We start from the raw sequence: 26,213 nt of genomic DNA on the forward strand, positions 1-26,213 counted from the left end.
AGGTAGTTCCAATGGCTGTGGAGGCAGTGAAAGCAGACCCCATGGATCACTTAGAGCTTGGTTAGATATCATAGAAGTCAAGGTCATCCACTGCTTTCTGGTTATTGGCCGTCCTGACTTGTGTTATTACTGGACTTTGGATGACTCTGGAAAAGAGAGTGAGGCTGGTGACTTTATGCAACTCTGCCTCATTTAAATTCAGTTCATGCACAATGAAGTCATTGGTCCTCTTTGAAAACAAAGGATCAACAACAATATACATATACGTGTGTGTATATTTATATCTATATCTCACATCTATTTCTATCTCCTATATATATATGTATGTACATGTGTATCTATATCTCACATCTATTTCTATCTTTGACTTCCTTGGGGAATATGCCTAGGAGTATTGTCAAAGGATATGAATGGTTTAGTCACTTTTAATTGCATAATTCCAAACTTATCCAGAACAATTGGACCAGTTCCCAGTTCTATCAGTAGTGTATTTGTGTGCTTCTTCTCTCATAGCCATGTCAACATTTTTGTATGATTACTAATAAAAAAATTATTTTTTTTGTTTTTTTCCTTCATTTCCTTCATTTCCAAATATATTTCTCCCTCTGCCCTCTCTAGAGGATCAGCCCTTGTTTGTTTGTTTGTTTGTTTTTAAAAAGGGGGGGGGAATAAAAGATCGAATTAAAATTTTTTTAGCAAAGATAGCCATGCATATCAGTTGTGTCTGACAGTATATGCAATGTTTCATACCCATAGTTTCCCACTTCTTCAAAGAAGGAAAAGAAGTGTATTTTGTTATTAGCAGCCAATCATCTGCTAGTTTGCATGTTGTAAGCTGAAACTTTGGCTATTTTAGTTTGAATTTTCTTAGTTCTTAATGATATAGGGAATATCTTCATACTGTAGTATGTAGTTTGTAATTCTTCTTTGGAAATTTTTTTTTATATCCTTTGACCATTTATTTATTGGGAATTGACTCTTGGTCCTATATATTTATGTTAATTTCCAATATGTTTAAAATATAAATACAGATATTAGATATAAAATTGTCAGCGATATTTAATGAAAGGATTTTTCTCCACTTAGAAGTTATACTTTTTTCTATCTTCATTACTTTGATTTGTGCACTAGCTTTTAATTTTATGTGATTGAAATGACCTATTTTTTCTTTTATAATCACCTCTATTCCTTGCTTAAGAATTCTGCTGCAACCATATAAAAACTTTTTTCTGCATTTAAAAGCAACCGAGAAGTTCTTAACATTTACATATATACCAAAAAAAGATAACTACATGAATCTCTATTACATATACTTTCCTTTTTTAAAGGTATATATATAATAAATTCACTGTTACTTTCAAAATTGTCTTGCTTATGTTTCCTTTTGAACTTTCTTTTGTTCTGTTCTTTGAATCTCCTTCAATTATTATTGTGAAAATGCCTTTTCCCATTCTTTCTTAATTTACGATTTGACCTTTTATATTTATGCTTATAAGCTACACATGCTTAAAATGTGGGCATTTTTATATAGTTTGGTATAAGTTGCTTCTCTAAATCTAGTTTCTGCCAGACTACTTTCCAATTTCCCCAGCAGTTCTGGTCTACTAGGGAGTCTTGCTTGTAATTTATGTTACAGATAAATATTTTTAAGTGTTTTTGCTTAGACTATTTCCATTGATTACATTTCCATTGATCTATTCTTCTGCTTTGTAAAGCAATACTGAATATTTTTGATGCTTATGGATTTATAATATAGTTTGAAGTCTAGTAATTCTGTTCTCTTCACTTCTTTTTATGTTGTTTTCCTTGAGATTCTAGATTTTTTGTTCCTCCAAATAAATTTTATTTTGTCCATGTCAGCCAACCCTTCTGTAAAGCTATGTTAGCCCCAGCCTCCTGAGCCCCCTAGTATTGGAGAAGAACTAGATTTGCCAATATCCTACCCATTTTATTCAGTGGTCCCCTAGCAGTCTTGTGAGTGCTTCTCCTTCCTTGATGAACCTTTTGAGAAGAAACAGAATTATCTTATGAGATTTCAGAGGGAGGTTGCATATGGGAGGAGAAGCTTAAGCAAAGGAAGGAGGATAAATCTGTCATGGGTGAGAGACAAGAATGTGTAGGAGGCATGAGGAAGCTCCAACATGTCATATCTTTAGGGATTATAGGTAGGTCTTGTTCCTTAACAAGTTCTCTGGAATATAAGCCTGTGACTCCAGCTTTTTTCCTTTCCAAGTCTCTGAACTTAGACTGTGAACTATGAAAATTAAACAAAAATGTCACTACCACCTTCTCCTACTCCTCTTTCAAATGTCATTTCCTTAGTCACGAAGCTGGTAAACACAGAATGCCAAATTCAGCTCTGGGGCCAGGGGTATGTTTTCCTGGTGTGTTTGGCTGACTCATCAAATGGGGAGCAATGTAGGTTCATCTGAAGAATGGATCTTCTCTGAGAACAAACCTGGCTTATAAACAAATTCTAAGTCCTGTATGCTGTGTAGTGTGGGCAGGTGACCTACTCACAAAGCTTACTTGCTAGCTTTTGCTTTTCCTTTATTAATGCTGCCCTCTAGACATGCTATTATTTAAAACTAAACTAAACTAAACAAAAACCAACCTGTGGACTAGAAGAGATGACCTCATATAAGCTCTTGCCTCAAGCCTTAGAATGGGTTCAAACCATCCTAGGAAGAATCCTTCTATCTTATTATATGGAATGAGGGATGAAGCCTTCATCCCTCAGAAAGTAGAAATAATATCAATTAGGGAAAGTTAGAGGGAAGCAGATTTCAGTTCAGCATGAAGAACAACTCTAAAAGTAATGCCCTATCTTAGGAAGGAATGATCCCTATTACTGCAATGATCTAAGTTGTAACTTTCTAAGATCACACAATAAATTTATGGCAATTCAATTCAGTAATTAGTGCTTTGTAAGATGTATGTATATATATATATGTACATAAATAGCATAATAAAATAGTGCTTTATAATAATGTAGTTCCTAATAATAAACGTTTTTCATTCTTTTCTTCATTCTTTCTATTCCCATGCTCAAAACACATTTCTAGGCACTAGCAAGACAAAACCAAAATAGCTCCTACCCTCTTGGAATTTATAATCTAATAGGAGACAGTAAAAACTGAATTTTGTTACACTGACAAGAAGTTATATTGTCTAAATTTTTTATTTTAATGTCTTTCTCCCAGTTTGCCACTTGTCTTTCCTTTTATTAGGTATTAATGGGAGAAGAGGAAGGTACCCGAGCGTGTGCTATTCCTTTGTAGACTTTCCATGTTATGTAGAGCTAGGAAACTTTTAAAGCATGATTTTTTTTAAACCCTTACCTTCTGTCTTAGATTCAGTACTCTGTATTGGTTCCAAGATTGAAGAGTGGTAAGGGCTAGGCAATGGAGGTTAAGTGACTTGATCAGGGTCACACAGCTAGAACGTGTCTAAGGTCAGATTTGAACCTTGGATCACCCGTCTCTAGGCCTGACTCTCAATCCACTGAACCACCCACCTTCCCCCTTAAAGCATTATTGTGATACATGTTTGTGGACTGAAAGTGCAAGGAGGAAAGTCTCAATTGTGCCTATGATAGGAGGAAATAAGCACTTATTAAAACACCTTCTGTTTGCCAGGCACTGTGTTCGATGTTTTACAAATAATATCTCATTTGATACTCACAATAAGTATGACAGGTAGGTGCTGTTATCGCCATTAAACTGAGGAAGACAGAAATAAAGTGTCCTGCCCAGGGTCACACAGCTAGTAAGCAGCAGAGGCTGAATTTGAACTTCTACCACTCAGCTGCCTTTATAATGAACTAGACTGACTACTTGTGGAGTAAGGAATCATTATTCTTACTTACAAAAAAGATGAGAAGTTTCTTTAAGACTTTGATATTATTAAAAAAAAATAGGGATTCTCTGATCTGTTTGATAAGTTTTATATATTTGTTATTTTTTTCAGTCTCATCCAATTTTTTGTGACCCCATTTGGGAACTTTCTGGCCAAAACACTGGAGTCGTTTGCCATTTCCTTCTCCAGCTCATTTTACAGATAAGGAATTGAGGCAAATAGGTTTAAGTGACTTGCCCAGGGTCACATAGCTAGTAAGTATCTGAGGCCAGATTTAAATTCATAAAGATGTTTTCCTGACTCCAGTCCATTCTCCACTATGTCACCCTAGCTGCCTTTTGGTTTTTATAAAGAATTAAGATAATGGAGCATCTATTGGAAACTTCACTGTGAATAGTATAGTTATGCCAATTGTTGCTTTGATCTTCAGGACATGGAACAACTTCTAACTGGGTATCAAGGCACCGGTACTGACCCCAAGATAATCTGATTGTTGAGAATTCTAGGGAGGATTTGCTGGAAGTCTCTCCCCTAATGTTTTCTGAGAGAAATGGCCACTTGTACTTTGTTCTTGCCTTTTTCCTGTTCAGAGGAGTTAGAGCCCAGGTTTTGTCATTTTAAATTCAGAATTCATTCCACTATACAGACCAGGCCTTTGTTTATTCCAATATTGCCTTAACATGGCAATTTCTCTATTGTGGCAACAGCTCATAACTCCCATATCTATTGCTCTTTTAAGGCTTAGAAATACTTTTCTCATCACAACCTTGTGAAGTAATTTGCTTGATGATGATGATGATGGTGATGATTAATCCTATTCTATAGTTGAGGAAACTGAGGCCCTGTCACCTAATGCCAGGTAGCTAGTAAGTCTCAGAGCTGGGATTGGAATCTGAGTCTCTCGACTCTAGCTTTTTTTCCCTGCTCCATCTTCCCAGGCTTCTTAGAAGAGCTTAGATGAATCCTTTCTCCCCTTTCACACACTCCTTTAGACACAGCTCTTGCTACTGGGTGCCCTAGAACTCTCCCTTAGGGAAAAGGTCTAGCCTTCTTGGAGGGGAGGATACCAGAAGACCGCTGGGGTTGCCCTGTTTGCTTCTGCTCTCGGTAGTGATGCTTAGTGAGCAGTCAGAGGGAATGAGTTTCACTTTGTCCCAGCCTCCCCTGGCATGTTTGACTAATGGGGAGAAGAAATAGCCCCATTTCTACCTATGACTTCTTTCTGTAGGCTCCTGGGATCCACATGCAGCAAAAGGGTCCTGGGCTGAGTTTTGCTTCAGAGAGTTATAGAGATAGGTGCTTACAGTTCTACCAGTTTACAATTTGAATTCAATTAAGTAGGAAGGTCTCAGTGACACTTTTCTGAAACTCTATTATTAATCCTAGCGAACACAGGGAAATGAAAGCTGGGTACTCTCTGTCCTATTTTCTTCTATTAAATATAAAAGTTTATAGAAAGTGATGCCCACACTGTTAAATTAAAAGTTCCAATTCCTTTCAGTGTAAGTCCTTTATCCTTAGTCTCCTTAATAGCTCAGTTGGTAAATTCCATTGATTGTTTCCACTAACAATACTTCACATTTCTACCGAATTCTAAAGTTTATAGAGCATTTTTGTTATAACAATCTTGAGGAAAAGGTTTTGTTCAGTCGTATGAGATTCTTTGTGACTCCATTTGGGATTTTCTTTTTTTTTTCTTTTTTTTTTTTTAGAGAATAAAAGAATTTTGCCAGAAATAAATTTATTTAAAAAAAATTAAAACCCATTAGAAATTTTTTAAAAGTGCCATTTAAACCCTAAACAGATGGGAAAAAAATCTCAATTATATGAGTCTGTCAAAATCAAGGATTAGTGTGCCTAGAAATTTTAAATGCCCCCTTTTCATTTGGGAATAGAATTTTTTAAAAAATCCATAACAATACTGGTTTAAAAATATAACTAATACGTATTTATTGTAGTTGTAGATAAAGCAATTTTAAGTAGCTCTCTGCAGTCTTTAAAACAATGCACTGAAAAGAAGTCTTAATTTTAGACTTTTATTGTATTGCACTAAGGAACAGCAGGGTAGTTACACAATATTCTCTCTCATTTTCTGTTCTGAACATCTAAGGTATAACTTGCAAGTCCTTAAGAATATCTTATTACTGGATTGTAACAATAATTAGAATACCGAATTTCTTACTAAGTGACTTCTACAAATGAAAACATTTAAAATAACTTTAAATGCATTCCAAGATCATTTAGTATATATTCTTAGTAAGTTCACTTATGCTTAAGGATTAAAGTATATGAATTGTATGGAACTATTATGGGGAATTCCTAGGTCATGCAATATATAGGGCTAATATTCAAATGTTAAGAAAAAATCCCATCAACCTTATTTTTGCAAATATATCCATGTAATCTTCTACATGATATATGAAGAAACCTGTGAGGTTTCCACAAAGTCAGATATACAGTTTTCAGTCCTTCAAAAGCACTTGATCTCTACAACTAATTTATAATTAGTATTTCAATAGAACCAAAATAAGCTACTATAAGCTACTGTAAACAAAAACTTCCAATAGGCTAAGGAAAGTCAATAATTAATACAATTATTCAGAAAATTATGGCTGTTCCTAGGGAGTACAAGTTCAAACCTGTCAATACCAGAGGTAATCCTTTTATATTCATTTATACGTAATTCCATTTAATTTCTTTGTCTGAGCATAACATATGAAAAGTCTTTCCACAAAAAAAAAGTGGAAACATTTTAAAAATAAGGAGTCTTTTTTTTTTTTAAGTAACTGATCATATTCCATAAGCTAATCTTGGAAACAGGTTCTTCTTGGACAGAATCCTTTCAACTTTGTGGCTTTTGCATGCACTTTTAACTGGACTGAGTCTGTTGAATATCATCTTAAGAGCTCACCAAAACATAAATCATGCCATATAGGTAGTAAAAAAAATGATAGTAAGTAAAAAGCTAATTTGCACCATCCTTCTTTCTGACAGTGTGCTAGAATATCTGCGTTCATGATGGTTGTAGGATCATAAAGTCCTGGTCCACTCATCACAGGTCTACTCATATACCTCCAAATATGATATGCCAAGAGTGGCATATTGAGACCCAATGTAAGCCACTCTGCTGTACAGAGAAACATGACACAGAAGAAAGCGTGGATGAGATATTCTGGAAGTACAAGAGGATTGAGTGTATTACATTGGTCTATAGGATTCTTGTAATCATTCTTCAGCTCATCAAATGCTATAATGTGCCAGATGGTGAAGAAGATGAGCGAGGCGGTGAGCAGCAGCGCCAGCATATAGCAGAAGGCAGGGAACGTGAACACCATGGCCCCACAAAGATAGGATAATAGACACCGCTGAAACGACTGAGGCGAGGGCCAACGTGGGGCCCGCTGGGTAAAACCATTCCCCATTTGGGATTTTCTTGGCAAAGCTACTGGAGTGATTTGTCATTTCCTTCTCCAGCTCATTATATTGATGGGGAACTAAGGCAACTAGGGTTAAGTGATTTGTCCAGCATCATACAGGTAATAAGTGTTTGAGGACAAATTTGAACTCATCCTTCTGATTCCAAGCCTGAGCTCTCTCCATTGTTCCACTTATCCATCTAGGGGAAGAAAGGTCCTTTAAACAAAATGATCCTTCATTTTAAAGATGAAGAAGAGTTTTTTAAGGAAAAGTCAGAGCCAAGATCTGAACCAAAGTTATTTTTTACTATACCTCTGTATAGTAAATTTGGTTGGAATACGGGCAAGAGTTTATGATAACTTTATTTTCTGACCTTTGTTTTTTTGAACAGAGCAGCATTTCCCAGAGGTGATGCTGGGAGAAGAATTTCTAAGCCTTAGTCTGGACCAGGTGTGTAGCTTAATATCCAGTGACAAGCTTACAGTTTCTTCGGAAGAAAAGGTAAAACAGTAATTCCAGGCAAAGGGTTGGGTTGGAGAGAATGAACTTGATGTTTTTTAAATTTAAAATTTTATTGCTATCTTTTTTTATTGCTACCTTTCCTTCATATCTCAATATGTCCTTCTCCCTCCCTCCCAGAGAACTATTACTTATGTATCAAACTGTTTAGCAAAATTAACTCAGTAGCCAAGTACAACATTATATTTCATGTTCCATACCTGTAGCTCAACATCTCCAAAGGAGGGAGAAGGTGCATTCTATCTCTTCTTTGGGACTAGTATTGATCATTATAATGACATACATATAATAATGCATATAAATATATACATATAAAAAGTATATATTATATATTGTGTACATATATATATATTATACATATCAGTATCTTCTATTGTTATATATTGTATAGTTTTTGTTGTTCATTTGTTTCAGTTGTGTCCAACTCTTTGGGACTCCATTTGGGGTTTTCTTGGCAAACATACTAGAGAAGTTAGAGGTTTCATTCCCTTCTTAAATTAGCTCATTTGATGGAAGAGGAAATAGAGGTAAAAGGAGTTAAGTGACTTGTCCAGGGTCACATAGCTAGTAAGTGTCTGAGGCCAGATTTAAATTTAGGAAAATGAGTCTTCCTGGCTCTATGCCCAGCATGTTATCCACTGTGCCTCCTATATTTATAGTAACAATTTATAATAACAACAATAATTAATATATAGTAGCATATTATATAATATTATCATACACAATAAACACAGAATTCAATCTTTATTTTGTTGTTCTTTCCCTTTATGTTGTCCTAGTAATTATGTACATTGTTTCCCTGGTTCTGCTTATTTTACATGGTCTTAGTAATTCTTCCCATGCTTCTTTCATTAATGTATTCAATAATATTCCATTACATTCATGTGCCATAATTTGTTTCACTCTTCCCTGGTTACTGGACCAATTACCTTGTTCTAGGATTGACTTTTATACTAAATGAGGCTTGATCTCTCTTTTGATTCTTCTTGTAATTTTGTGATCTTGCAAAAGAAAAATTTAGATGTATAAGACATTAGAGCTAATGGTACCTTTAGAAAACTCTTCATTCTGTATTGTATCATAATTTGGGCTTTTGTCTGTGGGAGCAGGAAGGTATCAGTGGGTGCCAGTAGTCTCAATGAGGACAATAACCTCTCTTCTGCTATGAGGCTTTCTGAATGTAGTAAGTAGTTAATAAGTACTTATTAACTGTCTACTATGTGCTAGGCAATGCAATAAGCTCTGGGGATACTAAAATGAGAAAGATAATATCTGCTCTCAAAGAGCTTACATTCAGGAGAAGACAACACATAAAAGAAAAGAGGAGGAGGGAGCAGTGAGTATTGCAGGACCATGCTGGAAGCCAAAGAAGCTCTAATGAATGTTGACAAAGTCAAAGAAATCCTGAGTGCAACCCAGGTGCAAAATATGTCTGACATGACAGTCCTTTCCTCTTCCTTAAATGGAGAGGTTTTTGATGCTACTGGAGAGCTACTGATAAAACATATGAGGCTGATTGGATCTTGCAAGGTGGTGAAATTCCCGTGGTGACTTAGTTATTAAATGACTTAGTGACTTTAATAAAAACAGGGAGAGTTTATTCTCTGGCTGGTATGTTTAAAAGGGTTCTTATGGTATGACTATTGAAATTATGTTGATTATGTTGAAAGGAGAGAAAGAGCAAGGGAAAGGAGCAAGGAAGCCTAGTGAAGCCTTATGATCGTAATATATGGCTCTGAGAAATCTAGTTCTCTTCTGTTTGTTTGTTTATTTTTAATTTTTTTCCCATGGTTACATGATTTTTGTTGGCTCCTTCCTCTTCCCTCCCCCCTAATGGAATTGACAAGGCATTTCACTGGGTTACAGATATATTATCACTCAAATCCTCCTATATCCATATTATTATTTTTATAATAGAGAAACGTTTTAAAACCCAGACTCCAAATCTTATACCATATAAGCAAGTGATAATATTTCTATTCATGTTTGTGTTTTTATGTTGTGTGTTTTCCTGGGAACATTTTGTGTAAAAGACTGCGCGGTAAACTGCCTGATGTCTTAGACACTGAGAATGCCCAATGTCTGTTTAGGGACAAATTCTGTCTTGGAGTCATGCAAAGCAGTGTCCTTAGCCATAGAAGCCTTTTCCCTGAAGCTCTTGGCCAGGCCTGTGCCGGAGGTCAAGTCTAGAGGGTTGGAAATTGCTAAGAGGTAAATTTAGGCTTGATATAAGGAGTAACTTCCTAATAATTGCAACTCCCTAAAGGTGAAATGGTTTACCTTTGAAGGTCTTCAAGCAAAGCTGGATGAATTCTTCTTGGGTCCATTGTTGAGGGAATTCTGATTTGGTTATAGGTTGGAATGGATGGTTCTGGAAATCTGTGAGGCTGTGGCCCTGATACTGTGCTAACGAAGGTCTGAAGCAAGAGTCAGAGGGAGAAGTGAACAGATGGATTTGGAGCTCAGACCATCTTTTGTCTAGTTCTTTACCAAAGGGTTTGCTTAGTCAGATAGGTACCTGTAAAATGTCTCTTCTGTCTGTAGTATATACTGGACTTTTGGTTTCAATTAAGTGTTCACAGAAGGGAATCTCATGGAAAGTAGTAAGTGTAATGGTTTGAGTTAAGACCTTGATGAGACTTTTGATCATAGAGGTTATATATCAATCTATACTATACTTTAGATACCAGAATCATAAATCGAGGCAGACAGACAAGGCAGGCAGCAAACATTTGCCATATTTCAGATATTGTGCTAAGTGTTGAGGGTATAAGGACTAGTAAGAAGGTTAACTTTCATTCTTGGGGGGAAGACAACATATAAGAGGGAGCCAAAGGGAAGGGTGATCTAGATCTGGAAGGCACTTTATGGGCCATTGAGTTCAACTCCTCCCACCCCCTTTTTAAAGATAAGGAAACTGAAGCCTTGAGAGGTTAGGAAATTGCTCACATTCATGCAGAACTGTTGTATTCTTGTAGTTGGGATACCTCGGTTGCAGCTCTGTTGGTCATAGAATTCTTGGGGTCAGGCCCAGTGATGGTTGTCTCAACTCTAATTAGCACTTATTAAATGCCTACTGTTTACAAAACAATAACTAAGTGCTGAAACAGATGTAAGTTACAGTTCTTACCCTTGCAGAGTTCAGTTTTGCGGAGTAACATATATCTCTCTATTTCTCTGTCAATCTATCTGTCAATTATCTGTCAATGTATCTATCTATCTATCTATCTATCTATCTATCTATCTATCATTTCAATAAACTGAGGAACTCCAGATGGGAATGCTCCCAGATCTCACATAGACTCATCTCTGACTTAATAAACCCTAGGGAATTGGTTGAGGCTCACTATGATTAAGTGACATATATATCTATATCTATATCTATATCTATATCTATATCTATATCTATATCTATATCTATATCTATATATAATTGGTGAGGGATGGAGGGAGGGAGGCAGGGAAGGAAGAAAGGAGAGAGAAAAAAGGGAAGGAAAGAAAAGAGAGTGAAGTGAAAGGAGGGAAGGAAGATGGTAAATCTAGCATTTAATTCTCTCACTATGTTGCCTTTACATGAAATGTGTATGAGTAGCTGAAACATCAGATTGTCCCTATGGTTCCTTCAAGCTTGTATATTTTATTATTGTTATTGTTGTTGCTAATGATAGTAATGATAGTATTTCTACATACACATGTAAAACTATTCCCTATTTGAAACATGCCAACATAATAATACCAAGAACAACTGATAAAAATATGACATTTTTCAGGGAGCTGGTTCATGCTTATTATGATTCTGTCTAGCCTTAAACCTGTTATTATCTTTCCTAAATAGAAATAAGTATGGCTTATTAAGGAAGTTGAGCTAAAACATCTTATTAATTACTTGATTTACATGAATGACATCAACATAGAAGAACACATAAGACCCCTTTTATGACATCAAATCTTTCTTGAACAATATCAAAATGTCATTTGGACTTGATAAGTATTACCTGTTTCAAGGAAAGAGACTGAAGGCTTTGAGCTAATATCTGGAAATCAAATTGAATCAAGTTTGAAGGTGATATTTATAAATATTTTGGTCTTCTCCAGGCAAGACATATCTATTTATGAAGCTATCCAGGACAAAGATAAGGATGAACTCATGTTAAAAGACTCATAGTCTGAGATTGAAAAATAATTGGGGTAACATTTAAAACAATGAACATTTATGCAATACCAGTCTTAATATTTACTTTTGAAAATGCAACTAGACCATAAACAGATCTGAAAACTAATCTGGCAAAAGCTCATGCAGTATTAACAAGCAAAGCTCATTATCCTAAGGCAGCTATTGGAAGATTTCAGTCCAAAAAGGAGTAGGAGGATGGATAGACATTTTCCAAGCCCATGATAGACAGGTCAGGTGGAAGGCAGTGCAAACACTGTCAACATAATTTTACATGTGAACAGATTCAGGTTAGAAAAGTGAAGTGACAAGTCTTATGGACACACAAGCTAAGTGGCTGAATGAGACCTCAAATCTAAGACTGGCAGCACTCTTTACTAAGCTGCTTCTCTCTAAAATCAGTTTCCAAAATCATTTATATTTAACTTTTCAAAGCATACAACTCTCTCTAACTGATCTCTTAGGCATTTTACTTTTTCTCTATTGATATAGTCCTATGTCCCTTTCTGGTAGATTTCTCCACCCCCATTGTTAACCTCCAGTAAATAGTACTCAAATTCCACTTAACCAATTCACTTTTACCAAGGGAAGGAAGGAAAACAAGCATTGATTAAGTGCCTATTATGTACCAGACAATTTCCTAAATGCTTTACAAATATTTCATTTGAGTCTTATGATATGAGAGGGTCATGCTATTAGCATCATCCTCATTTTACAGTTGAGGGAACTGAGCCAGAAAGAGGTTAAATGACTCGTCCAAAAGTCACACATCTTGACTCTAGGCCCAAAGATCCGTCCATTGTATCTGTCTTGTGGTACCTCTTTCATTCTTCATGATCGTTGATTGCCAAGGACTCAGAAAATACACCTGTAATTTTTTTCATACTCTGAGGTATAGCTCATCTGGACTTGGTAACTTGAACTCATTGAGGGTGACTGTGTATTTTTTTTTAGCATAGCCCTGCTATTTTTTTATTTTAATTCCATGTTAGTCATTTTGTTCTGCTTACTAGAGCAAATGGAAGCAGGAAGATTCAGCCCAACTTTCTTTCTGTTGCCTGTTGTTGTCTTCCTCCATTCATTGAGATTTATAGTCCTGTCCCTTCATTGAATCTCCTCTTTACCCAGTACAACTAAAAATCAACTCCCCCCCACTTTTTTTTTGGTCCTCATCTTCTATCACCAGCCTTATTGCATTCTGACCATCCCTTACTTTCTAATACTAATAACAATAATAATGTTAGCTAATATTTATAAAGCATTTACTATGAGATGGGCATGATGCTAAGTATTTTATAATTATCTCATTTGATAATAGAAGGTAGATGCTATTATTATTATTTCCATTTTACACTGGAGAAAACTGAGGCCAAAAAAAATGTTCCGTGGCTTGCCTAGTATCATACATATGTCTGAGATCAGATTGGACCTCAGTTCTTCATGACTCCAGACTTGGTGTCATGACTTGCCATCTAGCCATACCACAGTTAATCAAGTGCCATGTTTTGTATTCACGCTTCCATTTTTTGTGAGTTATTTGATGAGTTCCTTGAGCATCCATATTGCATCCATATCCATCTCTTTAGATTTCTCTCCATTTTCCTCCTTAATGGAGTTGTTGTTCTTTATGTCTTCAGAATTGCAATCTTGAGAGCTTCCCTAAGCCTCTGGGGCTGACTTCTCTTGTAGAATTTTAGGCCATAGTATTCTGCCCATCTAATCTGAGCCAAACTAGGCATGGTTTTCCTTTCCTCTTCTACCAGAAATTATGAATTGAAGTGGTCATTTCCCCACAAAGTTCCTATAATTTCCTCACATTAGACTATTGAAAGTCACTTCTCTTATTGTCTAGACTCACTTCAGTGTGAATTAACTCTTTGTTTTAGAATCACCAAAGGATGAGAGACTAATTTTGTGCTCGTATTGATTTTTCTGGCTAAATACAAATGACAGAACACAACAATGAGAGTATGCAAAGACCCTAGAACAGTCCAGTGTTGAAATAGCTCACCTGCTTCTCTCCAGCCAGCTGTGGCACTTTTCCCTTTGTACTAATAGCTCTGTCTGCTGCTGCTATTATAAGGTCTAGTTACAGTTTCATGCTTCCAAATATTCTGTCTTCTAATCATAATCCAGGACAACTGCTGAGAAAACTTTTCTGGAAAGACCCCCCAGATTTATAAATAGTCTGTGCTTCCTGGGAAAACCGTAGTTTCTCTAGAGCCAGACCAAAGCATTCCAGTTGCCTAATGAGTGCTGGTATTTTCAGGGTGTATTTGAAAAGAAATGAACCAAATGTCTTCCCCCTATATAATTTCTCAGTGACTATTAATTTCCAGACACTTTTAGGTCACTTCTCCTCCCTTCTAGCTTCCAAATTTGAGGTTCTAGATGGGTCTTTTTTCCCCCAGTGTTAAAGTTTGTTTAAAAAATAGATGAATGTAAACAAATGCGCAATCCTACAACAAAGTCTATTTCCCATAAATGACCAAATGTAATTGACTTTGCACTAAACAATGCAATGATACAGGACAACCCTGAGGGATTTATTTATTTATTTATTTATTTATTTATTTATTTTTAGGAGCCCTTAACTTCTGTGTATTGACTTATAGGTGGAAGAGTGGTAAGGGTAGGCAATGGGGGTCAAGTGACTTGCCCAGGGTCACACAGCTGGGAAGTGTCTGAGGCTGGATTTGAACCTAGGACCTCCCGTCTCTAGGCCTGGCTCTCAATCCACTGAGCTACCCAGCTGCCCCTCCCCTGAGGGATTTATGAGAAAGAATGCTATCCACATCAAGGGAAAGAACTATGGGAGTAGAAACACAGAAGAAAAGCGTATAATTTATCAGTTGTTTAAATGGGTATATGATTTGGGGTTTTGGTTTTAAAAGATTACTCTATTAGAAAAATGAATAATATGGAAATAGGTATCAAGTGATAATATATGTATAATCCAGTGGAATTGCTTGCAAGCTCCAGGATAGGGGAGGGTAGAAGGAAGGAGACAACATGAATCATATAACCATGGGAAAATATTTTAAAATTAAAAAACCAAAAAACAACAACAACAACAATAAAAAACCCAAAATCTATTTCCTGTAATTACAGGTAACACCACAACAAAAGGGTAATTGCTGCTGATCTTTTGAGAAGCTATACACTTGTCATATGCCCCTAAAAGATGGAAAAACCTGGGCTTTTAACTTTAACAAGGCAATTTCAACTTGTATACCGAATTTAAGCTGAGTTTGTTTTATACATTCTTAACTTATTTAGTTGTAGTCAATGTATAGATGAGGGGGGGGGGATACTGTTTCATTTTATTTTCCCAATCTGAAAAATTGAGACCATTTCCAAGAACTCTTTCTTCACCTCTTCTCATCTTACATCACTCAAATGCCTTTCCCCACTTTCTTCCTTTACCCTTGTCTCATACAAAGAGATAGCAAGGGAAAATCTCTCTCCGTGCACAAGTGAACCCATTCCACCCCACCTTCCCCAGTAGATCCTTCTTTTATAAATCCTTGCTCTCTAATCTTCACTCACTCCTTGTCTGCTGGCTGCTTTTCATGCCTGAATCTCTCCCATCCTCCAAGCTTTTACTTGATCTATGTCTCCCTAGCTATCATTCTATAACTTTTCTCCCTTTCCTGACTAAACTGTTTGAGAAGACTGTCTATGATTTGTGCCTTCATTTTCTATTCCCCAACTCTCTTCTTGGCTCTCTGAAGCCTGGTTTCTAGCCTCATCATTCAGCTAAAACTGCCCTCTCCAGTTACTAATGGCCATTGCCAGATCTAATGATCTTTTCCCAAGTCTTCATCCTTGACCTTTCTGTAGTCTCTGTCACTGTCCATCACCCTTCCCCCTTCCCCCCCTTTATACTCTCTTCTCTTGAGTTTTTTTGGGACACTATTGTCTCTTGATTCTTCTTTCTACTTATCTGATCACTCCTCAGACACATTTTCTAAATCTTATACTGATTACATCTACTAAACATGGGTATCTCCTAAGGTTCCATCCTGGGCCCTTTTATGTCCTCCTTCTGTACTGTTTCAATTAGTGATCTCAAACATTCCCAGAGATTCAATTATCATGTCTATGCAGATGACTCAGATCTATTTATTTAGCTGTAACCATTCTCCTGACCCCCAGTCTTGCATCTCCAACTGTCTTAGATATCTTAAAATGGATGTTAGCTAATTTTTCTATCTCTAACTTGAGCAGCCTTGATATTAGGGCCTTCCCTCTGTGTTTTTCTCCCAGTTTCTCTTGTATGTACCTAGTTTTTGCCATGTTGTTTTTCCCATTAGACTGTGAGCTCCTTGAGAAAAAAAACAGGGACAGCTTTGCCTTTCTTTCCAGCATAGTGCTTGGCATATAGTAATGGTCTGATGAATACTTGTTGACTTTCTTTGACTCCTTTAGTAGTGAATATGTCTGCTTCCCCGCTTCCATTGATTTGTCAACATAGATAGAGTTTTTCCATCTTTTATTTGCCAGGTTTAATCTGTGTTAGATTTAAGGTGATTCTTGGAGTTATTTTAATTTCTACTTCTTAGGTTATTAGTGATTTTGAATACTTTCTAGATGAGTATTGATAGTTTGGATTTCTTTTGAAGCTCCTTATTTATATCCTTTGATCACTTTTCAATTGGGGGAATACTCTTAATTTTATACCTTTGTGTTAGTTCTCTATAAATTTTGGATGCCAGGCATATGTGTAAAATTTTTCCCAGTCCATATTTTTTCTTCTTCACTTGGCTGCATTGCTTTTATTAGGGTTAAAGCTATTTGTTTTTACATACTCAAAATATCCATATTTTCTTTTGTAGTTTCTTTTCTAATGATTGCTGATATTTATTGAATACTTTACAATTTGCATAGGAGTTTGCATGGAAGCTCTTATTTGCCCCCCTGCAGCCCAGTGAGACATGTCTGGAAGATGTAGTTATCCTTCCTTGTAGGCAGCATAGAACCCTGGGAAGAGTGTTAGATTTGGAGTTGGAGGATCTGTGATTGAGTCCTAGCTGTTCGTTATTGCTCATGTGTCCTTGGGCAAGGAGGAAGGCATGGAACTTCTCTGGGTCATAGTTCTCTTATCTGTTAAATGAGCGAGGGTTGGATTCAGGGACTTTTAAAGTCACTTTTAGCCCTGTGTCTTGGATCGTCTTTTTATGACTGAGGCCCCAGCCTTGCAGAGGTTATGTGTCTTGCCCATGTTTAGACAGCTAATAAATACTTGAGGAAGGATTCGAACCTTTTTCTTCATGACTTCATAGCTACTATCTCCATTTCATGATTAGTTAAGAATTCATCCATTATCTACTGTTTTGAAAGATGTAGCTATCCATTCTGAAATTAATGAATTGATTGAAAAAGCATTTATTGGTGGCAGTTAGATAGCACAGCATAGAGGGCCACGCCTGGAGTTGGGAGCATCTTGTTTCAAATTTGGCCCCACTTACAAAATGAATAATATGGAAATAGGTTTTGCATGATAATAAATGTATAACCCAGATTGAATTGCTTGTTAATTCTGGGAGGAGGGAGAAAAGAAGGGAGGGATACAACATGAATTATATAACTTTGGAAAATCTATGTGGAAATTTGTTATTAAAATAAAATAAAGATAAAACGTTTAAAAAAACAAATTTAGCTCCAACACTTCCTAGCTCTGTGCCCCTGGACAAGTCACTTGCCCCCCAATTGCAGCTCTTCTGTCTTAGAATTGTCACTGACAAAAGGTAAGGATTAAAAAAAAGACAAGAAAAAGCATTTATTAAGTGCTTACTCTATGTCAACCACTGTAGTTCTGGGGATGCAAATACAAAAAGCAGTCCTTACTCTCAAGAAGCTTATATTCTAAAGGGGAAGACCACATATCAGACAGTGCTAGCCATTGTGGTCTACAAAGTTGCAGGCATAATGAGTGAGAGGTAGGGAACAAAGATGATGCAGACCATCTAGGAATAATGGCAGAATTGATTTGATCAGATACCAGAACTGGAAGTGGGGAGAGAGGAACGAAAGAGTACTTTTCTAGGTGCAAGATAGTGAATAGAATGCTGAGCCTGGAGTCAGGACAAATGAATTAAAATATAGCCTCAGTTACTTATTAGCTGCGTGACCCTGTTAACCTCTGCTTGCCTTAGTTTGTATGTAAAATGTAAATTTTATGTAAACACCATATGTAAAATGGTGTTAATAATAGGACCTACCTCCCCAGATTGTTGTGAGGACCAAATGACATAATAATTATAAAGTGCTTTCTTTGCACAGTACCTGGCACAGGGGAAGCATTATATAAATGTTAACCATTACTACTACTTCTTATACTACTACTACAACTACTACGACTACTACTACTATCACCACTACCACCACCACCACCACTATTACTACTGCCACTACTGTACTACTACCACCACATACTTCTTACTATGTGTAAATGTTGTTTCTCCCCATCCCTCTTTCCCTAGCAGTAGAATGTAAGCTTCTTGAAAGCAGGAATGGTTTCATTCTTGTCTTTGTGTCTGGAATACTCAGCACCATGCCTCATAAGCCATTAGTCATTTTTGTTGACTGACTGACAACTGAGAGTGCTGTTTCTCCTTTTTCATTGTTTGTCTTTATATTCTTGGTCATTTGTTTTTTGTAAGTCATCATGGTGTGGTGGATAGTTTGTTGGGTTTTGAGTTGGATGAAAATGTCAAATGAGTGGGTTAAACCAGATGATTTCTGAGGTTCTAAATCTTTGATCCTATGAAATCTAATGTCTGGCACTTACTATCTTTACATGATTTGTATATATCCTCTGTTTGATTAAGTGAATCACTTAGTTTCTCTATGCTTCAGATGGTTCCCTTGGATTTATATATAAAGTTACAGCTAGAAGATCTGCATGGTCTGTTCAATCTATGGATGTGATCGGCTTTGTTGGAGGTAGTTCCCATATTGAGAATTCCCTATGCTGATTGAAACACAGATCTACTGTATATGGCATGAGGGTCTTCTAAGAAAATCTTTTTTCCAATTGATAAAATTTATTTGCAAGTGTCTTAGCCCTCCCCTCCCCTCCCCACATCATAGAAGGCATCATCTAGGAGACAGCAGTGTATATATAAATTATGTCTTTTGTGTTTCCATTTTTCAATTCATTCTCTGGAAGTAACTAACATTCATAGGTTATTCTTCAAATATTAAATCTGTAGTTGTGTATAACATTTTCTTGGTTCTACTCATTTTACTGTTCATTATCTTGTGTAGTTCTTTCCAAGTTTTAAAAAATTAGCTTGCTCATTATTTCTTATAATGTGGTAGTATTCCATAACAACCATATGCCATACTTTAATTTATCCATTTCCCAATTGATGAGCATCCCTTCAATTTCCAGTTCTTTGCCACCATGAAGAAAGCTGATATAAATATTTTGGAACATATAGATTCTTTTCCTTTTTTCCTGATCTCCCTGGGAAACAGAGCCAGTGGGTCTAAGGGTACACACAGTTTTATTACTTTATGAGTGTAATTCCAAACAGGAACATCTTAAACTGTGTTTTGTTTATCCTTCTAATACTGATGATTTTTGTAGGCAAGAAGGAGAGGAGATAGGGTGGTTGTGCATCATTTCTTGATCATTCAGGTTATGATAGAGCCTTTGTCATAGATCTCTGAATTATCATGGAACCATATTTGCAATGTATGTACAATTTGATGAGAAATCTAAAAGGCGAACCCTCTTCTATCTCTGTGCCTTTGAACAAGACCTCCCTTGTGCCTAGGATGAATTCCCTCCTCACCCCTGCTTCTTAGAACCCCTAGCTTTTTCAAATTTCAGCTGAAAAGCTAAACGCCACCTCCTACAAGAGACCTTTCCTTGTCTTTCCATCTGCTAGTGCCTCACTCTGAACTGCTTCATATTTATTTTATGTTTACTCTTCTTAAAAGCATAAATGTATGTATAAAGCTCCTTGATATGTTTCTTGAGGTCAGAGATTCTTTCCTTTTTATTTTATGTCTTCAGTATTTAGCACTGCACCTGGTACTTAGTAGACACTAAAAATACTTTTGATACAATTGATTGATTTTTTTTTTAAAAAGCCCATACTTTCTGTTTTAGTAACAACTCCAAGTCAGAATGGCAAGGACTAGGCAAATGGGATTAAGTGATTTGTTCAGGGTCACACAGCTAGGAAATGTCTGAGGCCAGAGGAGAGAGAGGGCCTCCTGATTCCAGACCTGGTGCTCAATCCACTGTGCTACCTTACTGCCCCTGATTGATTTTGGATTTTGCACTTGGTACTCAGTTTGTGTACCCAATAATAGCATCCATGTTCTGCTCTGTCCTAACTACCACCCTTCATTACTGATACTCTTTGGGATTTCCTTGACCAATGTGTAGCAGCCTATCTTGTTTTATGGCATCCTGACCATTTTACCCAATGCATCTATTCAGCCAACACCCCAGAGACCTCTGTGCAAAGCTGGAGAAGTGTAAATGACATAAGGTAATGCAATTTGTTGAGTTTCCATTAGATACTCTTGAAGGTGATTGCCATTCTGGGATTGGCAGGGAATTTCCTCTGTAGTCCCTTCTGTCCCAGTGCTTCTGTGAGAGCTTACTAATTTGTATAAGATCCCCAGCCCAGACAGCCTTTGACCAGCAATAGTCACTTCTATTAGATGCACCTCAATGGGAATAAGTCCTTTGGGTTAGAATCAGGCTTTTCATTAAGCATTTATTAAGCCTTAGTTATGTATCAGTTTGTGTTCTATGGGTACAGTCTGTAGATATAGAAATATGTCAAGAATAAATACACCAGCAGCTGGGAGAACCCCCGTCCTCCATGATTCTTTCTGTGACCCTCTGAGCTGAAGTAGTCTGTCCCCCACATTTCTCTAGCCTTTGCTGGACCTCTTATTTGGACAAACTCGCTCTCCTTTGCATCTAAGCTGCTTGTCTACATCTATATAGGAGCGGGCGCTTGAGCTGAGAAGGGAAGGAAATGAGTCTACTGAATAGACAGAGGGGAGGGGAGAGAATATTCCCGCTGTGGAGGACAGCCTGGGCAGAGGCGTGGATGCATAAAAAGAGAGTGATGTTGAAGACAAGTTAGGCAGTTCTTGAAGTTTGCATTTAACCCTAGAGTGTGTATAGGATAGTGAGGGAGGGAAGAGATCTCAGTGACTTTAACTCAGACATTTTTTTAAGTTCCTACACTCAAAGGCAGAAAAGCGGTAAGGGCTCGAAAGGTGAGGTTAAGTGATTTGCTCAGGGTGATGTCCAACTAAGAAATGTCTGAGGTCAAATTTGAACCCAGATTCTCCCTATTCTAGGCCTGGCACTCTAAGCACTGCACTACCTAGCTCCCCCTCACTGAGGTGGTTTTCACTGTTTCATGCTCACAAAATCCTGTATTCCTTTTTTGAGCTCTGGACCCTCTAGGCTGCCCTCTGGCCTAAAGAGTGAAATAAAGAGGCATGAACCTTGGGAGTCAAGGGCACAGATGAGCTAGATTGGAAGCTTTTCCTCCTGGAATGGAGCCTCAGTCTTTCTTCAAAGCTCCTCAAAGCATTCTGGGCCTCCTTTTCAGAACTATTCCGGAACTGCTGAAACAATTAGAAAAGGAAAAATTTTGGACCTGGATACAAGCCTAGTCCAGCTCAGAATATGGGAATGATTTAAATTTCTGCTAGAGAGTAAAAACAGATGTGGGAATCAGAGGGCTGAGGAGGAAAGCTGTTGAATCCTTTGCCTTTCTTGTTTGACTTGTTCTTAATTTTTTTAAAGGACCATGGGACTAGTGAAAGTTTCAGAACCAGAAGTGAGAGACAGAATTATATTTCTGCAGTAGATTTAACCTAGATTCAAAAACCCAGGGTGTTTCCTACATATTCTCGCAGCAAGAGGATGTATTTTTGCTATCAGAATTAAGCCAGGAAACAACTCATTTATGTATCTATTTCTAAGATTCAAAAATTCTTACTGTGGCCCAAGAAAGCCTCTATGATCAAGGACTGGGTGACAAACTTCAGGATTCTCACTGTTGGTGCAGAATTTGAAAGAAAATGCAAAAGGAGCTGTCATAGCCAGGATGCCTGGGTTTTTGTCCAAACTGGATTACTAATTTTTTCTGGGACTGTGGGAAGGGTCTTGATTTCCTCAACTAGGAAGCAAGTTCCTACTTCATGGATGCTGTGCCCTCCTCATGGACCTGACAACATATATCTAAAAATCTATAGATGGGTTTTTATAAAAGGTTTAAATGGAAAGAGCTCCTTTATGGTCAGAAAGAAATTGGTTTAGCCCTTTAAAAAGGACATTTTTGTCAAATGCAAGTTGTAATATATTTATGTTATAGCAGATAGTTATTAAATATCTACTGTATGCATAGCACTGTACTTGTTTCTGGGGCATGTATAAGGTTTTTTTTTTTAAACCCTTACTTTCCATCTTAGAATCAATACTGCATATTGATTCAAAGGCCAAAGAACGGTAAGGGTTAGGCAATGGAGTTAAGTGACTTGCCCAGGGTCACACAACTAAGAAGGATCTGAGGCCAGATTCAACCCAGGACCTCCCATCTCCAGGCCTGGCTTTCTGTCCACTGAGCCACCCAAGATGCCCTAGACATATATAAAGTTTAACTAAGACTTTCCTGTTTTAAAAAAAAAATGTTTTAAATTTTTTCATGGTTACATGATTCATGTTTTCTCCTTCCCCCCTCCTGGAGTTGACAAGCAATTCCACTTGGGTTATACATATATATTATCACTCAAACCCATTTCTTTATTATTCATTTTTGTAAAAGAGCAAGCCTTTAAAACCAAAACCCTAAATCATATACCCATATAAACAAGTGATAAATCACATGTTTTCTTCTGAATTTCTACTCCCACAGTTCTTTCTATAGATATGGATAGCATTCTTTCTCATAATTAAAATGGTCTTGTGAAATGGAATTATCCTACTTTGCTTATTTTAACTTAATCAAGAATTTGGAGTGCCCCTCCTTTTCACATTTAATCATTCAAGCACTTTTCCCACTTAGTCAGTCATGAACCTTTTACTAGAAAAGGAATTTCACACCCTCAAAGACCAGAAGTGAATCCCACAAGTACTGCCCCAGTGCCAGGCAAATTAAGAAACTATGATTGGTTCCTGAGATGTGATAGATCAGCCCACAGTGAAAGGAAGTAGAAACCAGAGAGACAGGAAGTGACATGGGAAAAGGGTTATAAAAGGCGAGACTGAAGAGCTGAGCATTGATTCTGTGTTGGATTCATTCTGGATTGGAGCTCTCTGTGTTGGGAAGGAGTTGCTTCAGTGACTTGCTTGAGTCATTGAGACATTCGCAGACTTCCATCTGGAGATTAGAACTTTTTTGAGGGAGCAAGCTAGATTTCTTTGGAATAGACTTAGAGTGGTAGACTAGAAAATTCCCTATCACCTTCCTACATTTCCCTCTCTTTACTATCTCTACCTTGCAGTAATAAAGTTAATAAAGCTACTAACTACCTCATGACTTAAGTTAATTTTTATAAATGGCAACCACAACAACTTTTTATAACTCTTAATTTGACCGAAACCAATTTTAACCCTTACTGTCTTAAGATAATAGGGCCCACAGGTTTGTGGGGAGATAATACAAGTGCAACAGTAACTAAAATGCAGACTATTACTCACATAGTGCATTAAAAAGCACAAATAAAGTGCTTTGTAACATCTGGGTTCCAAAGTTGCTACAGATCAGGCTTTATGGAGGAAGTGACATTTGAGCTTGTCCTTAAAGAACAGGTAAGACTACAGTAGAAGGAGAGGGAGGAGGGCCTTTTAATCTGTCAGTTATTAACATTGTGTCAGACACTAGGATTCAACGACAAAGAATGCAATAATCTGCTTTTAAAGAGCTTACATTCTACTGAGGGAAATAAACAAGAAACACACATAGATTAATTAATTCATTAAATATTTTAACATAAAAAATTAAAATTAATTAGCTCTCCCCCCTTATCTTCTATCTTAAAATTAATATAGATATCAGGTCCAAGGCAGAAGAGAAGTAATCGCCCGGCAATTTCAGGTTAAGTGACTTGCTTAGAGTCACACAGCTAGAAAGGGACTGAGGCCAGATTTGAACCCAGGACCTCCCGTCTCTAGGTCTGGCTCTCAATCCACTGAGCCACCTACATGCCCCTCACATATATTTTTATACAGAATAAATGTAATAAATAAAATAAATTTTATACAGAATAAATATAATAAATACAAGGGAAGGGACTAGTGGTTGGGGCTCTCATAAAGGGGCTTGTGTAATAGATGGTGGTGGCTCAAGCCGTGTCTTGAAGGGAGATTGGGAACCTTTGAGGTAGAGGAAAGAAAGATGATCATGCCCAATAGAAAGACCCGCAGGAGTGGTATGTAGAAAGATCCTAAAGTTTGGCAGAATGAGGCTGGAAAGGTAGGGTTGAGTAGGATCTAAAGGTTTTTAAAAGCTGACCGTTTGGGGGCTAATACAATATGGCACAATGGAGAGAGCACTGGCTCACATCTGAGTTCAAATTCCAATATGTCCGATCCTTAATGCCTGAGAAACCTTGAGTAGCTGTGGAAAGGATGCTGGGCCTCGAGGCTGGAAGATCTGACTTCAACTATGACCTCAGATCCTCACCAGCTATGCAAATTTGGGCAATTCATTTAGCTCTTTTTTTTGCCTCAGATCCTCCTTTGTAAAATGGGGACATACTGGAAAAGAAAATGGCAAGCCACTACAGTATCTTTCCTATGAAAATGTTATGGGAAAAAGTCCACAAAATCACGTAGCATTGGACATGACGGACATTGCCACCCTGGGGTCCTTGCCAGCCAGCCCTGATGTTATCACTGGCACTGGTATCACCAGCTTGCCCTGGCATTGTCACCAGATCTGGTGTCATCATTGGCACTGAAGTCATCACTGCTCCTAGTGTCACCAGCTTGCCCTGGCATGGTCACTAGTCCTGGTGTTATCACTGGCACTGGTGTCACCACCTTGTCCTGGTGTCTTCACTGGCACTGGTGTCACCAGCTTGTCCTGGTGTCTTCACTGGCACTGGTGTTACCAGCTTGCTTTGGTGTCATCACTGGCACTAAAGTCATTACTGGTACTAGTGTCACCAGCTTGCCCTGGCATAGTCATTAGTCCTGGTGTTATCACTGGCTCTGATGTCACCACCTTGTCCTGGTGTCTTCACTGGCACTGGTGTCACCAGCTTGTCCTGGTGTCTTCACTGGCACTGGTATTACCAGCTTGCTTTGGTGTCATCACTGGCACTGAAGTCATTACTGGTACTAGCGTCACCAGCTTGCCCTGGCATGGTCTTTAGTCCTGGTGTTATCACTGGCACTGGTGTCATCAGTTTGTCCTGGTGTCTCCACTGGCACCAGTGTCACCAGCTTGCCCTGGCATGGCCACTAGCCCTGGTATCTCCCCTGCTGGTCCCAGTGTCATCACCAGCTGCTGACTATTGTCACTGCCTGGACTCACAGCATGACTGTTTTTGCCCCTGGTGTTGGTGTCCAGAATTCAGAGCTATAGCAATGCCTGTCCCAGCTGTGGTCTGATTAAGGGTGTGGAGTGGTTGTTGTGGAGGAAATATCTGACTTCTGAGCTTGTTGGCTTTGCCGTAGTCCCTCATTTTATAGATGAGAAAACAAAGTGCAGAGAGGCAAAGGTTACACATGTAAGTAGTGGATCAGGATTCAAATATGATTCCAAATGTAGTGTACTTCCCTCTGCATCAGGCTGTTTTAGAAAGATCAAGAGCATTTATCTCTACTACCTAGTCAAATGTCTGATAGCTGTTGTCTGCTGACTGCTAGGACCCTCTCCTTCCCTCAGTGAGCTCAGTGCCTGGCCCACAGTCTCCTCTCTAGCTCCTGGGGCCATAGTAGGGGACTTCAGCATAGACACTGATATTCCTCAAACACCCTAACCTCACAGCTCCTGAATTTACTTATTGCCCATGACCTATTCCTTCACCTCACCTCCTCCACACACAAAGATGACTTATCTTCTTGGTCTTGCCATCCTCCACAAATGTGTCACCTCCATGTTGATGAACTCTGAAATTCCTTTCTCTGATTATAATCATTATAGTTCTTTCTGCCTTGGAGCCCAGAACCCTGTTTTTCATCTGCACTATGGCCTTTGACCATTTCTTTCACAGGTCATCAGTCCTTCAGTAGGTACCTGCTTCTCCT

General features: G+C 37.8%; 1 protein-coding gene and 1 pseudogene across 1 annotated transcript in view; one reads left to right on the top strand and one right to left on the bottom strand.

Annotated features, from left to right (window-relative positions):
• The window catches only part of KLHL3 (kelch like family member 3), a 127,318-nt gene that overhangs the window by 19,102 nt on the left and 82,003 nt on the right, over positions 1-26,213 (top strand). Inside the window, exon 3 of the mRNA XM_044659935.1 lies at positions 7,667-7,776. Within this exon, the coding sequence (XP_044515870.1) occupies positions 7,667-7,776 (110 nt within the window). The remainder of the gene's footprint in view (positions 1-7,666; positions 7,777-26,213) is intronic.
• Positions 6,758-7,193, bottom strand: LOC123237666 (annotated as a pseudogene).

The sequence above is a fragment of the Gracilinanus agilis genome, chromosome 2 (assembly GCF_016433145.1).
Source record: "Gracilinanus agilis isolate LMUSP501 chromosome 2, AgileGrace, whole genome shotgun sequence".
NCBI classification, from domain to species: Eukaryota; Metazoa; Chordata; class Mammalia; order Didelphimorphia; family Didelphidae; genus Gracilinanus; species Gracilinanus agilis.